We start from the raw sequence: 16417 nt of genomic DNA on the forward strand, positions 1-16417 counted from the left end.
TGATATCACAAATAAACTCCTTCTGAATTCCTAAGGTATTTCTGTGAAACGTCAAAAGATCAACAACATGCTATCTAAACCATTTAGCATTTAACGCAACTGCACACTGTTTACAGCAGGAGCTCTCCTGTCAGGGAAGGAGCATTATGTCGTACATCTCGTCATTTCTCGCGGTATCTGGGTGATTCATTGAAATGGCTGCGGACCCAAAATATGCCAATTTACCGGGCATAGTAAGTAAATTGAGCCTCAAGTGATCGTCATTGCAAGTTGCTGATGATGGTTTGGTTCACTGCGTAACGTAAAGCAATCCAGCAATGATCACTTCAGTTGCATACATTTGGGAAAACTTGACATAATCAGGCACGAAAACTGGTGCCCCGGTGGTACGACGACGTACCATATGTCGCATTACTTTTACTACTGACAGCGACAAGGCTGCCTTCAACATTGTGTGACATTATAATGTTGGCACCATTGACGGTGCACGTCCTGATTTTAAAACAGTCTTTCTGTTTTGAAGAATGTCTCTCCCGTTTGTTTAATCAATTGCTCTGGTTGCCCTCCCGATTTTTCCCTATTGATTTTTCCCTCAGTGAGTTGTTGCTACATTTTATGTAGGCCTACATCTTGCAAAGTCGGGTCAGTTGGCTCAACGACACAGTAAGCAGCTCTCATAAAAATTTCATCTTTTGGCTGCATTAGTTTGCCGTTCACTCTGTTCATTTTAAACCTGTGTGACTTGTGAGACTCGGCGACTGGGACTATTATAAATGTCACCTGAATTGAAGCTGACTGCATCGCCGCTCCACGTCCACCAAATTCCAGCTTGTTGTTGATAAAATTCTTTTTTCATCACTGCTTTGATTTAAGAGAAACAAAACTAGCCCATTAATGAATCGAGACATGGTATACTAAAAATTCTATGTCTAACAAAACCATTCCCAAAACTTTGGGTATTTTCCTGTCCACATTTAACACTGTCTATCTTTTAAAATGTGTAAGTTTCTCAATCAGTAATGATCAGATGAATGGAACAGATCTTGCAGGGGTTTTAAAGCATTTCTGTAAGGCCCACATTATTCATTGTAGGCCATTGCCACAGGCCGCCATGATTAGTCGGCCTTCAGATGAATTCAGTAAACTCTGTGATGCAGAGTTTCCTGATGTTGAACTCCCACAATACAGGCACTTTGAAAGTGGTACAGCCATCTGTTGACCATCCCAGCACAAAAGGCAAGGGTCCAGGTGGACCTGGCTGGATATGCTCTGAAATCGTTTTACAGGCTTTTTATTCATGACATAGATCTATAGTAGTTTCATGTGGTTAACAGTTTACAGAGTACATCTGTGTGCATGGGCCTTCATTATGTTGGTCACCATTAACTAGTTTGGACTTTTCATTTATTTTATTCACTTATTTTTTTATTTATTTTTATGTGAAAAGTAGTACAGCCATGGTCAAAAGGGCCTTACTGCTTCTGATGCCACTGCAGAAAAAAAAACACATCTTAGAGAATTTTCGATAGCAATCTGCAGCTAGTTAAATATGTTGCCACTGTGTAAAATGAAATTGTACAAATTAACCTCTTCTCAAGGCACCACTCATGCAGGCAGAGTGAGCACAGTAGGTATGTACTGGCTGATGCACTGATTTGAATTCTTAAGGTGAAAAAAATTGCTGTGATTGGTGAGTTTTGATGAGCTCATGGTAGTGATTTTGAAGGAGCAATGGACCATTCCAGCTTGAAGGTTGGAATTTTCATTCCCATTTAGAGGATGATTTATGTGGGGAAATTTGATTGCCATGCAAAATGCTAAGAATATCATCATAGCTGAAGTAGTAGGGTCTGCCCTGTTTTTAGATGGAATTCTTAGGCAACACCAAGGTTTTTGTGTTTTATGAGTAAGCCAAGATTATGTTAAAAATATATCAAAATAACATAAAAATGAAAACTCACCTCTTCTATTTTTTCTTGATGTTTTGTTGATTTTCCTGTCTTTCAAAGGTTTACAATCTTGTTAATTTATGTTCAGCATGAAACATTGAAGGGATTGTCCAGATTTCTGTTAAATTAGATGGTTATCATGTTTTACTTTTGTTTTTATATCCTCCTCAGACATTGAGGAAGATTTAGTCCTCTCGTAAATCAACAAAGGATGAACAAAATGTCTGTACTTTGGTATTTCTATTCTGTCAATAGGACCTGAATTCTCCAGATGTGTATGAAACCGGAGATTTACCAGAAGATGACCAAAATGATGTGAATGTAAGTAAATGGTTTGGGGATTACCAGTCCCCTAAGTTTGAGGTACATATACATGTTCTTAAGTGACCATGTCATGATTTACAGAAACAGGAACATTTTACATTGTCATTCTTCCACTTTGAACATAAACATCTTCCTGTTTCATTGCTCGCAACAAAACCCTCTGGGTTTTTGCATTAGGGTCATATCTAGAAACAAATTGAAGGTTCCAGCCCTGTGGATTACAGCTGGGCTACGATGACTAATGATGCCCTCAAAATAAATGCCCCCCAGAATAATGATCCCAAAATAATCACAGATACACATTAGGATAGTTGAATGATTTGATAAACTATAGTATAAACGCCTGATAAAAGTGTCTGTATTAGATTTAATGTAGGCTTGTGCTTCAGTCTTCACAGACATATGTGTGTATATATATATATATATATATATATATATATGTATATACATTTGGTTACCTATATACATGTACTGTTTTTTTTTTTACTCAAGCTGCTTTTGTAGAGCAGCTGGTTAGATGCATGCAGTCCATAATGACACTACCATTTTAGTTTTTCTGTGGGGGGCCTCCGTGGTTAGCACAGCAGCGTGGTGCAATGATCCAGAAGCCTCTCACCAATGCGGTCGCTGTGAGTTCAAGTCCAGCTCATGTTTCCTCTTCAGCTGTTCATGGGAAAGTCTGTCAGCAACCTGCAGATGGTTTAAAATTTCTCATTTAAAATATCAAATTCTAAACATATAAGTAAATAAATCACAGCTATAATAATTTTTGAAATTTTGTAAAATGACTCTCAAAATGATGCTTTCTGAGATCTTTAATTGTATAAATGAAAGAAATTTATATAAAAACTTAACTTTATATTGTTAATTGATCATATTTTTATTTATATTATCTTGGTAGTGTTAATACAGCTTGATTGGTTTGAGTGCCCAACAATTAGGGAGCCGTTAATACAGCTTGATTGGTTTTAGTGCCCAACAGTTAGGGAGCCGTTAATACAGCTTGATTGGTTTTAGTGCCCAACAGTTAGGGAGCCGTTAATACAGCTTGATTGGTTTGAGTGCATGTTTTCTGGAAACTAAAATGGCTCTAGGTTTGGCCCTTTGTTATAACCATTATTGGGAAGCACAACCAAGATCATACAAGGTTATCTCCCTTTGTTTGAAGAGATTGATCAATTTGTTGTGTTGATACTTAAACCCAGAACAGAATACATTACAAAGAAAGCAAGGATATAGTATTTGTGATGAAGAGCATAATCCTTACTCATGAAATGCATGCATACAATTTTGTGATATGATTGAAGACTGTGTTTGGAATTAATTTTGTTTACAGGAAGAGCTTAATAATGAAAATGTAGAGAAGCTCTCTGTTGATGTGAAATCTGCTTATTCAAAGTTCAAGGGCAAAGATGTTAGTGCTGGAGCAGTTGGTAAGTTCTTGATAACTGGATTTTAATGAGATTTTAATTTGAGGTTATTTAGCCACATTAGGACTTTTAACCCTTAGGGGTCTGGTGGTTAGCATTCTAGCACAGCACAATAATCCTGGAACCTCTGACCAATGCGATCATTAGGAGTTCAAGCCCAGCTCATGCAGACTTCCTTTCCTGTCGTATGTAGTAATGTGTGCCAGCAACCTGCCAATGGTTATGGGTTTCCTGCCACCATAATAATGCTGGCTGCGATCATATTGTTGAATATGTGTATGGCGTGAAAGATCAAATAAATAAAGAAATAAATATTAACCCTTTTTCACCTAAATTTTATAAGCATTAAGCCTAATATCAGTGGATCATAAATTAAAATTCAACATGTTACATTTGCTAGGTTTGCTTCAATGAGGAGAAACAAAAATAACAGACTTGCGGCACACAGACGTGGTGCTTTGTGTGTACATTTGCTCACATACAGCCATTTTTTGTGTACATTGCTCACATACAACCATTCTGGTGTGTACATTGCTCACATACAGCCATTTTTTGTTTACATTGCTCACATACAGCCATTTTTGTGTATACATTGTTCACATATGGCCATTTTTGTGTGCACATGTCTCACATATGACCATTTTTGTAGATCACACTAATTCTTCAACTTTTTGTGCATATAAAATAGCAACTTTCAGTGTGATGTATGCTACATGTAATTTGATTTTGAAGACAAAACGCCTGGGCTTTAGTGTGTATATAATAATCCCCATGGAAAGTGTTAGAATGAACACATTGCAAACATACGAAAACTTGAACAATAACCAAAAAAGCTGTGGTAGAGGTGCATGACAGAGTAATAGTCATATATATTATCTAAAATTCAGTACATGTAGACTTCGGTTTTCAATTTTATTTCTTTAAATGTCATCTGAAATACTAGAGTATGTTCTTAAACTTTAATTATTCAGTCAGACCACACCTTAGGCTTAATTATATCAAGAATACATGTATGCCACTTTATCGTCTAGATTTCTCAGACAGCATCAGCAAGGGACGGCGCACAGGCTATGATGTCCACAAAACCGAATACGAACTGGTAAGTGTGAAAAGTTTATTCATCATGAACTATGACCTCATGCCAATGTAGCCTCATGCCATGAAACTGTGGCATCATGCCGTGAAACTGTGGCCTCATGCTGTGAAAGCATTACACAGTGCTGGTGTAGCGTGTCATACCAGGAGCATTACACAGTGCTGGTGTAGTGTGTCATACCAGGAGCATTACACAGTGCTGGTATAGTGTGTCCTACCAGGAGCATTAGACAGTGCTGGTGTAGCATATGTCCTACCTGGAGCATTACACAGTGCTGGTGTAGCCTGTTCTACCAGGAGCATTACACAGTGCTGGTGTAGCATATGTCCTACCTGGAGCATTACACAGTGCTGGTGTAGCATGTCCTACCAGGAGCATTGCACAGTGCTGGTGTAGTGTGTCCTACCAGGAGCATTACAAAGTGCTAGTGTAGCCTATGTCCTAACAGGAGCATTAGACAGTGCTGGTGTAGCATATGTCCTACCTGGAGCATTACACAGTGCTGGTGTAGCCTGTCCTACCAGGAGCATTACACAGTGCTGGTGTAGCGTGTGTCCTGCCAGGAGCATTACACAGTCCTGGTGTAGCCAGTGTCCTACCAGGAGCATTGCACAGTGCTGGTGTAGCGTGTGTCCTGTCGGGAGCATTACACAGTGCTGGTGTAGCGTGTCATACCAGGAGCATTACACAGCGCTGGTGTAGCGTGTCATACCAGGAGCATTACACAGTGCTGGTGTAGTGTGTCCTACCAGGAGCATTACACAATGCTGGTGTAGTGTGTCCTGCCAGGAGCATTACACAGTGCTGGTGTAGCCTATGTCCTACCAGGAGCATTACACAGTGCTGATGTAGCGTGTGTCCTGCCAGGATCATTACACAGTGCTGGCGTAGCCAGTGTCCTACCAGGAGCATTGCACAGTGCGGGTGTAGCGTGTGTCCTGTCGGGAACATTACACAGTGCTGGTGTAGCCTATGTCCTACCTGGAACATTACACAGTGCTGGTGTAGCATATGTCCTGCCAGGAGCATTACGCAGTTCTGGTGTAGTGTATATCCTACAGGGAGCATTACACAGTGCTGGTGTAGCGTGTGTCCTATCGGGAGCATTACACAGTGTATGTCCTACCTGGAACATTACACAGTGCTGGTGGAGCCTGGAACATTACACAGTGCTGGTGGAGCCTATGTCCTACCTGGAACATTACACAGTGCTCCTTTAGCCTATGTCCTACCTGGAACATTACACCATGCTGGTGTAGCCTATGTCCTACCTGGAACATTACACAGTGCTGGTGTAGCGTGTCCTGCCAGGAGCATTACACAGTGCTGGTGTAGAGTATGTCCTACCTGGAACATTACACAGTGCTGGTGTAGCCTATGTCCTACCTGGAACATTACACAGTGCTAGTGTAGAGTATGGCCTACCAGGAGCATTTCACAGGGCTGGTGTAGCATGTGTCCTATCGGGAGCATTACACAGTGTATATCCTACCTGGAACATTACACAGGGCTGGTGTAGCCCATGTCCTACCTGGAACATTACACAGTGCTCTTCTAGCCTATGTCCAACCTGGAACATTACACAGTGCTGGTGTAGCCTATGTCCTACCTGGAACATTACGCAGTGCTGGTGTAGCATGTCCTACCAGGAGCATTACACAGTGCTGGTGTAGAGTATGTCCTACCTGGAACATTACACAGTGCTGGTGTAGCCTATGTCCAACCTGGAACATTACACAGTGCTAGTGTAGAGTATGGTCTACCAGGAGCATTTCACAGGGCTGGTGTAGCATGTGTCCTATCGGGAGCATTACACAGTGTATGTCCTACCTGGAACATTACACAGTGCTCTTGTAGCCTGTCCTACCTGGAACATTACACAGTGTTGGTGGAGCCTATGTCCTACCTGGAACATTACACAGTGCTCTTGTAGCCTATGTCCTACCTGGAACATTACACAGTGCTGGTGTAGCGTGTCCTACCAGGAGCATTACACAGTGCTGGTGTAGCCTATGTCCTACCTGGAACATTACACAGTGCTGGTGTAGCCTATGTCCTACCTGGAACATTACACAGTGCTAGTGTAGAGTATGGCCTACCAGGAGCATTTCACAGGGCTGGTGTAGCATGTGTCCTATCGGGAGCATTACACAGTGTATATCCTACCGGGAGCATTACACAGTGCTGGTGTAGCGTGTGTCCTATCGGGAGCATTACACAGTGTATGTCCTACCTGGAACATTACACAGTGCTGGTGTAGCCTATGTCTTACCTGGAACATTACACAGTGCTGGTGGAGCCTATGTCCTACCAGGAACATTACACAGTGCTGGTGTAGCATGTGACCTGCCAGGAGCATTACACAGTGCTGGTGTAGCCTATGTCCTAACTGGAACATTACACAGTGCTGGTGGAGCCTATGTCCTACCTGGAACATTACACAGTGCTGGTGGAGCCTATGTCCTACCTGGAACATTACACAGTGCTGGTGTAGCCTATGTCCTACCTGGAACATTACACAGTGCTGGTGTAGCGTGTCCTACCAGGAACATTACACAGTGCTGGTGTAGAGTATGTCCTACCTGGAACATTACACAGTGCTGGTGTAGCCTATGTCCCACCTGGAACATTACACAGTGCTAGTGTAGAGTATGGCCTACCAGGAGCATTTCACAGGGCTGGTGTAGCATGTGTCCTGCCAGGAGCATTTCACAGGGCTGGTGTAGCATGTGTCCTGCCAGGAGCATTACACAGTGCTGGTGTAGCCTATGTCCTACCTGGAACATTACACAGAGCTGGTGTAGCCTATGTCCTACCTGGAACATTACACAGGGCTGGTGTAGAGTATGTCCTACCAGGAGCATTTCACAGGGCTGGTGTAGCATGTGTCCTGCCAGGAGCATTTCACAGGGCTGGTGTAGCATGTGTCCTACCTGGAGCATTACACAGGGCTGGTGTAGAGTATGGCTTACCAGGAGCATTTCACAGTGCTGGTGTAGCATGTGTCCTACCTGGAACATTACACAGTGCTGGTGTAGCCTATGTCCTACCAGGAACATTACACAGTGCTGGTGTAGCCTATGTCCTACCAGGAACATTACACAGTGCTGGTGTAGAGTATGTCCCACCAGGAGCATTACACAGTGCTAGTGTAGCCTATGTCCTACCTGGAACATTACACAGTGCTGGTGTAGAGTATGTCACACCAGGAACATTACACAGTGCTGGTGTAGAGTATGTCCCACCAGGAACATTTCACAGTGCTGGTGTAGAGTATGTCCCACCAGGAACATTTCACAGGGCTGGTGTAGAGTATGTCCCACCAGGAGCATTACACAGTGCTGGTGTAGAGTATGTCCCACCAGGAACATTACACAGTGCTGGTGTAGAGTATGTCCCACCAGGAGCATTACACAGTGCTGGTGTAGAGTATGTCCCACCTGGAACATTACACAGTGCTGGTGTAGAGTATGTCCCACCAGGAGCATTACACAGTGCTGGTGTAGAGTATGTCCCACCAGGAACATTACACAGTGCTGGTGTAGAGTATGTCCCACCAGGAGCATTACACAGTGCTGGTGTAGAGTATGTCCCACCAGGAGCATTACACAGTGCTGGTGTAGCCTATGTCCTACCAGGAACATTACACAGTGCTGGTGTAGAGTATATCCCACCAGGAGCATTACACAGTGCTGGTGTAGAGTATGTCCCACCAGGAGCATTACACAGTGCTGGTGTAGAGTATGTCCCACCAGGAACATTACACAGTGCTGGTGTAGAGTATGTCCCACCAGGAGCATTACACAGTGCTGGTGTAGAGTATGTCCCACCAGGAACATTACACCGTGCTGGTGTAGAGTATGTCCCACCAGGAACATTACACAGTGCTGGTGTAGAGTATGTCCCACCAGGAGCATTACACAGTGCTGGTGTAGCCTTTGTCCTACCAGGAACATTACACAGTGCTGTTGTAGAGTATGTCCCACCAGGAGCATTACACAGTGCTGGTGTAGAGTATGTCCCACCAGGAGCATTACACAGTGCTGGTGTAGAGTATGTCCCACCAGGAGCATTACACAGTGCTGGTGTAGAGTATGTCCCACCAGGAGCATTACACAGTGCTGGTGTAGCCTATGTCCTACCAGGAACATTACACAGTGCTGGTGTAGAGTATGTCCCACCAAGAGCATTACACAGTGCTGGTGTAGAGTATGTCCTGCCAGGAACATTACACAGTGCTGGTGTAGAGTATGTCCTACCAGGAACATTACACAGTGCTGGTGTAGAGTATGTCCCACCAGGAACATTACACAGTGCTGGTGTAGACTATGTCCCACCAGGAGCATTACACAGTGCTGGTGTAGCCTATGTTCCACCAGGAACATTACACAGTGCTGGTGTAGAGTATGTCCCACCAGGAACATTACACAGTGTTGGTGTAGAGTATGTCCCACCAGGAGCATTACACAGTGCTGGTGTAGAGTATGTCCTACCTGGAACATTACACAGTGCTGGTGTAGAGTATGTCCCACCAGGAACATTACACAGTGCTGGTGTAGAGTATGTCCTACCTGGAACATTACACAGTGCTGGTGTAGAGTATGTCCCACCAGGAACATTACACAGTGCTGGTGTAGAGTATGTCCCACCAGGAACATTACACAGTGCTGGTGTAGCCTATGTCCTACCAGGAACATTACACAGTGCTGGTGTAGAGTATGTCCCACCAGGAACATTACACAGTGCTGGTGTAGAGTATGTCCCACATTACACAGTGCTGGTGTAGAGTATGTCCCACCAGGAACATTACACAGTGCTGGTGTAGAGTATGTCCCACCAGGAACATTACACAGTGCTGGTGTAGAGTATGTCCCACCAGGAACATTACACAGTGCTGGTGTAGAGTATGTCCCACCAGGAACATTACACACTGCTGGTGTAGAGTATGTCCCACCAGGAACATTACACAGTGCTGGTGTAGCCTATGTCCTACCAGGAACATTACACAGTGCTGGTGTAGAGTATGTCCCACCAGGAACATTACACAGTGCTGGTGTAGAGTATGTCCCACCAGGAACATTACACAGTGCTGGTGTAGAGTATGTCCCACCAGGAACATTACACAGTGCTGGTGTAGAGTATGTCCCACCAGGAACATTACACAGTGCTGGTGTAGAGTATGTCCCACCAGGAGCATTTCACAGGGCTGGTGTAGAGTATGTCCCACCAGGAACATTACACAGTGCTGGTGTAGAGTATGTCCCACCAGGAGCATTTCACAGGGCTGGTGTAGAGTATGTCCCACCAGGAGCATTTCACAGGGCTGGTGTAGAGTATGTCCCACCAGGAACATTACACAGTGCTGGTGTAGAGTATGTCCCACCAGGAACATTACACAGTGCTGGTGTAGAGTATGTCTCACCTGGAACATTACACAGTGTTGGTGTAGAGTATGTCCCACCAGGAACATTACACAGTGCTGGTGTAGAGTATGTCCCACCAGGAACATTACACAGTGCTGGTGTAGCCTATGTCCTACCAGGAACATTACACAGTGCTGGTGTAGAGTATGTCCCACCAGGAACATTACACAGTGCTGGTGTAGAGTATGCCCCACCAGGAACATTACACAGTGCTGGTGTAGCCTATGTCCTACCTGGAACATTACACAGTGCTGGTGTAGCCTATGTCCTACCAGGAACATTACACAGTGCTGGTGTAGAGTATGTCCTACCAGGAACATTACACAGTGCTGATGTAGCCTATGTCCTACCAGGAGCATTACACAGTGCTGGTGTAGCCTATGTCCTACCAGGAGCATTTCACAGTGCTGGTGTAGAGTATGTCCTACCAGGAACATTACACAGTGCTGGTGTAGAGTATGTCCCACCAGGAACATTACACAGTGCTGGTGTAGAGTATGTCCCACCAGGAACATTACACAGTGCTGGTGTAGAGTATGTCCCGCCAGGAACATTACACAGTGCTGGTGTAGAGTATGTCCCACCTGGAACATTACACAGTGCTGGTGTAGAGTATGTCCCACCAGGAACATTACACAGTGCTGGTGTAGAGTATGTCCCACCAGGAACATTACACAGTGCTGGTGTAGAGTATGTCCCACCAGGAACATTACACAGGGCTGGTGTAGAGTATGTCCCACCAGGAGCATTACACAGGGCTGGTGTAGAGTATGTCCCACCAGGAACATTACACAGTGCTGGTGTAGAGTATGTCCCACCAGGAACATTACACAGTGCTGGTGTAGAGTATGTCCCACCAGGAACATTACACAGTGCTGGTGTAGAGTATGTCCCACTAGGAACATTACACAGTGCTGGTGTAGAGTATGTCCCACCAGGAACATTACACAGTGCTGGTGTAGCCTATGTCCCACCAGGAGCATCAGCCTCTAATAAATGGGAAAGTAATGTAAAAGAGAATGTGAGGGAGGGTGTCTTAAAGTGTGCTTGTATTGAGCTCAGGGTTTACACTTGGCTGATGCTCTTTGTGCATAGTAATTAATGTAAATTTGCAGGCAGAAGATGGAGCTCGCATGGAAACGCCCCAGCAGAAGTACCAGCGACTTCTTCATGAGATTCGGGAATTAGCTGAGGAAACCAACAAAATTCAGGTTTGTCCTCCTGTCTTAATCCTCTGTTGTTCTTTACAGATCTCACAGATACCAAAACGTGACCTAATATTTTACCCCCTAAATTGCATTTTATGCATATAAATGTCATAAAATAGTACTCGTGGTGCTGAAATTTGCATTTTCCCCCATTTTTAAAACAAACATTAAACACACGGTTTCTAAGATAAATATAGCCGAGCGGGTTAGCACTCCAGCCTGGCACAATGACCCAGAAGCCTCCTACGAATGCGGTCTCTGGTAGTTCAAGTCCAGCTCATGCTGACCTCGTCTCTGGGCATATGTGGGATGGCCTGCAGCAACCAGCAGATGGTCGTGGGTTTCCCCCGGGCTCTGCCCATTTTCCTTCCAGCATAAAGCTGGCTGCTGTCATACACATGTACATGTAGTGAAATATTCTTGAGTACAGCGTAAAACACCAATCAAATAAATAAGTAAATTCTTATACATGATGTGGAAATCTAGACTTCTTTCACCAAAAAGTTTTTAGAAATGGGACCTACAAAGCCTTGCCTGGCTTCCTCATTCACTTACAAAGCCTTGCCTGGTTTTCGCCATTGACTTGCAAAGTCTTGCCTGGTTTCCTCCATTTGCTCGGAATGAATAACATGTATGAAGCACAAATTCTGAGCACTTCATTAAACAATCAGTTAGCAAACTAACTACTAGTGCGTCTTGGGGTGTTTTCTGACAGGAAGCAGTGAAGGATGAGAGCTCAAGTGATAAAGCCTCTCCCATTGTGGCCAGCAAAGCAACTGGATTACCTACAGCACCAGCTTGCCGACCTCCACCTGGAGAAACTCCTCGGCCCGGAAGCTTCCATCGACCTGTCAGACCCACAGGGGGCGCTGCAAAAGTAGGCAGTAATTTTAGCGTATTTCTTAGGAATCATCACATTATCGTCACTGCTCTGATTAATTTGGCTGATTTTATGAATCTTTCAGGTCTTCAGTGGCTGCACCATCGTTCTTTGTGGTTCAGGAGACAGCTTTGTCAGGTAGATGGTGAGGGTTGGTTGTTTACTCCTGTCTGACCCAGATTCACATGTAGTTCTCTGTGGTTCAGCAGCAGCTTGTATTCAGTTGGCAGCTTTGTCTGGTAGCTGGCAATGGCTGGTTGTTTACTCAGTCTGACCCAGATTCACATATAGTTCTCTGTGGTTCATCTGCGGCTTGTATTCAGGTGGCAGCTTTGTCAGGTAGCTGGTGAGGGTTGTTTACTCCAGTCTGACCCAGATTCACATGTAGTTCCCTGTGGTTCAGCTGCAGCTTGTATTCAGGTGGGAGCTTTGTCAGGTAGCTGGCAATGGCTGGTTGTTTACTCCAGTCTGACCCAGATTTACGTGTAGTTCTTTCTGGTTCAGCTGCAGCTTGTATTCAGGTGCCAGCTTTGTCAGGTAGCTGGTGAGGGTTGGTTGTTTACTTCAGTCTGGCCCGGATTTACATATAGTTATCTGTGGTTCAGCAGCAGCTTGTATTTGGTTTTGCAGCTTTGTCAGGTAGCTGGTGAGGGTTGGTTGTTTACTCCAGTCTGACCCAGATTTACATGTAAGTTCTCTGTGGTTCAGCAGCAGCTTGTTTTCAGTTGGCGGCCTTGTCAGGTAGCAGGTGAGGGTTGGTTGTTTACTTCAGCCTGACCCAGATTTACATGTAGTTCTCTGTGGTTCAGCTGCAGCTTGTATTCAGGTGACAGCTTTTGTCAGGTAGCTGGTGAGGGTTGGTTCTTTACTCCAGTCTGGCCCAGATTTACATGTAGTTCTCTGTGGTTCAGCAGCAGCTTGTATTCAGGTGGGAGCTTCATCAGGTATCTGGTGAGGGTTGGTTGTCTACTCCAGTCTGGCCCAGATTTACATGTAGTTCCCTCTGGTTCTCCTGCAGCTTGTATTCAGGTGGCAGCTTGTCAGGTGGCTTGTGAGGGTTGGTTGTTTCCTCCAATCTGACCCAGATTTACATGTAGTTCCCTCTGGTTCTCCTGGAGCTTGTATTCAGGTGCCAGCTTTGTCAGGTGGCTTGGTGAAGGTTGGTTGTCTACTCCAGTCTGGCCCAGATTTACATGTAGTTCTCTGTGGTTCAGCAGCAGCTTGTATTCAGGTGGGAGCTTTGTCAGGTGGCTTGTGAGGGTTGGTTGTTTCCTCCAGTCTGACCCAGATTTACATGTAGTTCTCTGGTTCAGCAGCAGCTTGTATTCAGGTGGCAGCTTTGTCAGGTAGCTGGTGAGGGTTGGTTGTCAACTCCAGTCTGACCCAGATTTACATGTAGTTCCCTCTGGTTCTCCTGCAGCTTGTATTCAGGTGCCAGCCTTGTCAGGTAGCTGGCAGTGGTTGAGACTCCAGTTTTCTTAACCCAAAAACTTGTGGTATGAGTACTGTGTTCTTGAATATGGCGCAAAACCTCAATGAAATTAGTGAATTTTTTTATTTGATTTATTTATTTGATTAGTGTTTTTCGTAGTGCTCAAGAATATTTCACTGATCCCATGGCGGTCAGTATGATGGTGGGAGAAAACCGGGCTGAGCCCGGGGGAAACCCACGACCATCCACAGGTTTCTGGCACAGCTTCCCACTTACAGCCAGAGACCACGCCAGCATGAGCTGCACTTCAACTCACAATGACCGCATTGATGAGTGGTTTCTGGGTCATTATGCTGCGCTAGCGCACTAACCAACTGAGCCACCGAGGCCCCATCTAAAATTTAAGTGTTAAACAGTAAATCACACCTAACTGCCTTTCGACATGATTTTTCAGTTGGTGGTTTACTGTGTATAGTTTGATTCCGATGTGCTTCTATGTGTTACGATTACGTGTAACGTTCTATTATCTCTAGGCGTCTCCTCACCCAGCTTGAGTCTGTCAAAGCCATGTCAGCCACCGACAGCTCCAAGAAGCCATCTGCCGGTGAGCAGGGTCACGTGAAATATGAACTGTTCTACAAACCAGAACAGGCTCAGTTCAGTAGAAGTGCCAGGGTAAGTACACGTAGCTGTCAGTCAGCAGGGCCATGTGAAATATGAACTTTTCTACATACCTGAACAAGCTCAGTTCAGTAGAAGTGCCAGGGTAAGTACATATAGCTGTTAGTGAGCAGGGCCATGTGAAATATGAACTGTTCCACAAACCTGAACAGGCTCAGTTCAATAGAAGTGCCAGGGTAAGTACATGTAGCTGTCAGTGAGCAGGGCCATGTGAAATATGAACTGTTCTACAAACCTGAACAGGCTCAGTTCAGTAGAAGTGCCAGGGTAAGTACATGTAGCTGTCAGTGAGCAGAGCCATGTGAAATATGAACTGTTCCACAAACCTGAACAGGCTCAGTTCAGTAGAAGTGCCAGGGTAAGTACATGTAGCTGTCAGTGAGCAGAGCCATGTGAAATATGAACTGTTCTACAAACCAGAACAGGCTCAGTTCAGTAGAAGTGCCAGGGTAAGTACATGTAGCTGTCAGTGAGCAGGGCCATGTGAAATATGAACTTTTCTACAAACCTGAACAGGCTCAGTTCAGTAGAAGTGCCAGGGTAAGTACATGTAGCTGTCAGTGAGCAGGGCCATGTGAAATATGAACTGTTCCACAAACCTGAACAGGCTCAGTTCAGTAGAAGTGCCAGGGTAAGTACATGTAGCTGTCAGTGAGCAGAGCCATGTGAAATACGAACTGTTCTACAAACCAGAACAGGCTCAGTTCAGTAGAAGTGCCAGGGTAAGTACATGTAGCTGTCAGTGAGCAGGGCCATGTGAAATATGAACTGTTCCACAAACCTGAACAGGCTCAGTTCAGTAGAAGTGCCAGGGTAAGTACATGTAGCTGTCAGTGAGCAGGGCCATGTGAAATATGAACTGTTCCACAAACCAGAACAGGCTCAGTTCAGTAGAAGTGCCAGGGTAAGTACATGTAGCTGTCAGTGAGCAGAGCCATGTGAAATATGAACTGTTCCACAAACCTGAACAGGCTCAGTTCAGTAGAAGTGCCAGGGTAAGTACATGTAGCTGTCAGTGAGCAGGCCATGTGAAATATGAACTGTTCCACTAACCAGAACAGGCTCAGTTCTCTAAAAGTGCCAGGGTAAGTATATGTAGCTGTCAGTGAGCAGAGCCATGTGAAATATGAACTGTTTCACAAACCTGAACAGGCTCAGTTCAGTAGAAGTGCCAGGGTAAGTACATATAGCTGTCAGTGAGCAGGGCCATGTGAAATATGAACTGTTCCACAAACCAGAACAGGCTCAGTTCAGTAGAAGTGCCAGGGTAAGTACATGTAGCTGTCAGTGAGCAGGGCCATGTGAAATATGAACTGTTCCACAAACCTGAACAGGCTCAGTTCAGTAGAAGTGCCAGGGTAAGTACATATAGCTGTCAGTGAGCAGGGCCATGTGAAATATGAACTGTTCCACAAACCTGAACAGGCTCAGTTCAGTAGAAGTGCCAGGGTAAGTACATGTAGCTGTCAGTGAGCAGGACAATGTGAAATATGAACTGTTCTACAAGCCTGAACAGGCTCAGTTCAGTAGAAGTGCCAGGGTAAGTACATGTAGCTGTCAGTGAGCAGAGCCATGTGAAATATGAACTGTTCCACAAACCTGAACAGGCTCAGTTCAGTAGAAGTGCCAGGGTAAGTACATGTAGCTGTCAGTGAGCAGGGCCATGTGAAATATGAACTGTTCCACAAACCTGAACAGGCTCAGTTCAGTAGAAGTGCCAGGGTAAGTACATGTAGCTGTCAGTGAGCAGGCCATGTGAAATATGAACTGTTCCACAAACCAGAACAGGCTCAGTTCAGTAGAAGTGCCAGGGTAAGTACATGTAGCTGTCAGTGAGCAGGGCCATGTGAAATATGAACTGTTCCACAAACCTGAACAGGCTCAGTTCAGTAGAAGTGCCAGGGTAAGTATATGTAGCTTTCAGTGAGCAGGGCCATGTGAAATATGAACTGTTCCACAAACCAGAACAGGCTCAGTTCAGTAGAAGTGCCAGG

The 16417-nt window shown here is 44.9% G+C and overlaps 1 protein-coding gene across 1 annotated transcript in view; it reads left to right on the plus strand.

The window, feature by feature from the left end:
* Positions 1-176: 176 nt before the first annotated feature.
* Positions 177-16417, plus strand: part of LOC135477577 (dynactin subunit 2-like) — a 30461-nt gene continuing 14220 nt past the window's right edge. Inside the window, 8 exon segments of the mRNA XM_064757730.1 lie at positions 177-233; positions 2205-2270; positions 3610-3706; positions 4735-4802; positions 11338-11433; positions 12146-12199; positions 12201-12307; positions 14276-14417. Of these exon segments, the coding sequence (XP_064613800.1) occupies positions 195-233; positions 2205-2270; positions 3610-3706; positions 4735-4802; positions 11338-11433; positions 12146-12199; positions 12201-12307; positions 14276-14417 (669 nt within the window). The 5' untranslated portion in view covers positions 177-194.

This window comes from Liolophura sinensis, chromosome 11 (genome assembly GCF_032854445.1).
Source record: "Liolophura sinensis isolate JHLJ2023 chromosome 11, CUHK_Ljap_v2, whole genome shotgun sequence".
NCBI classification, from domain to species: domain Eukaryota; kingdom Metazoa; phylum Mollusca; class Polyplacophora; order Chitonida; family Chitonidae; genus Liolophura; species Liolophura sinensis.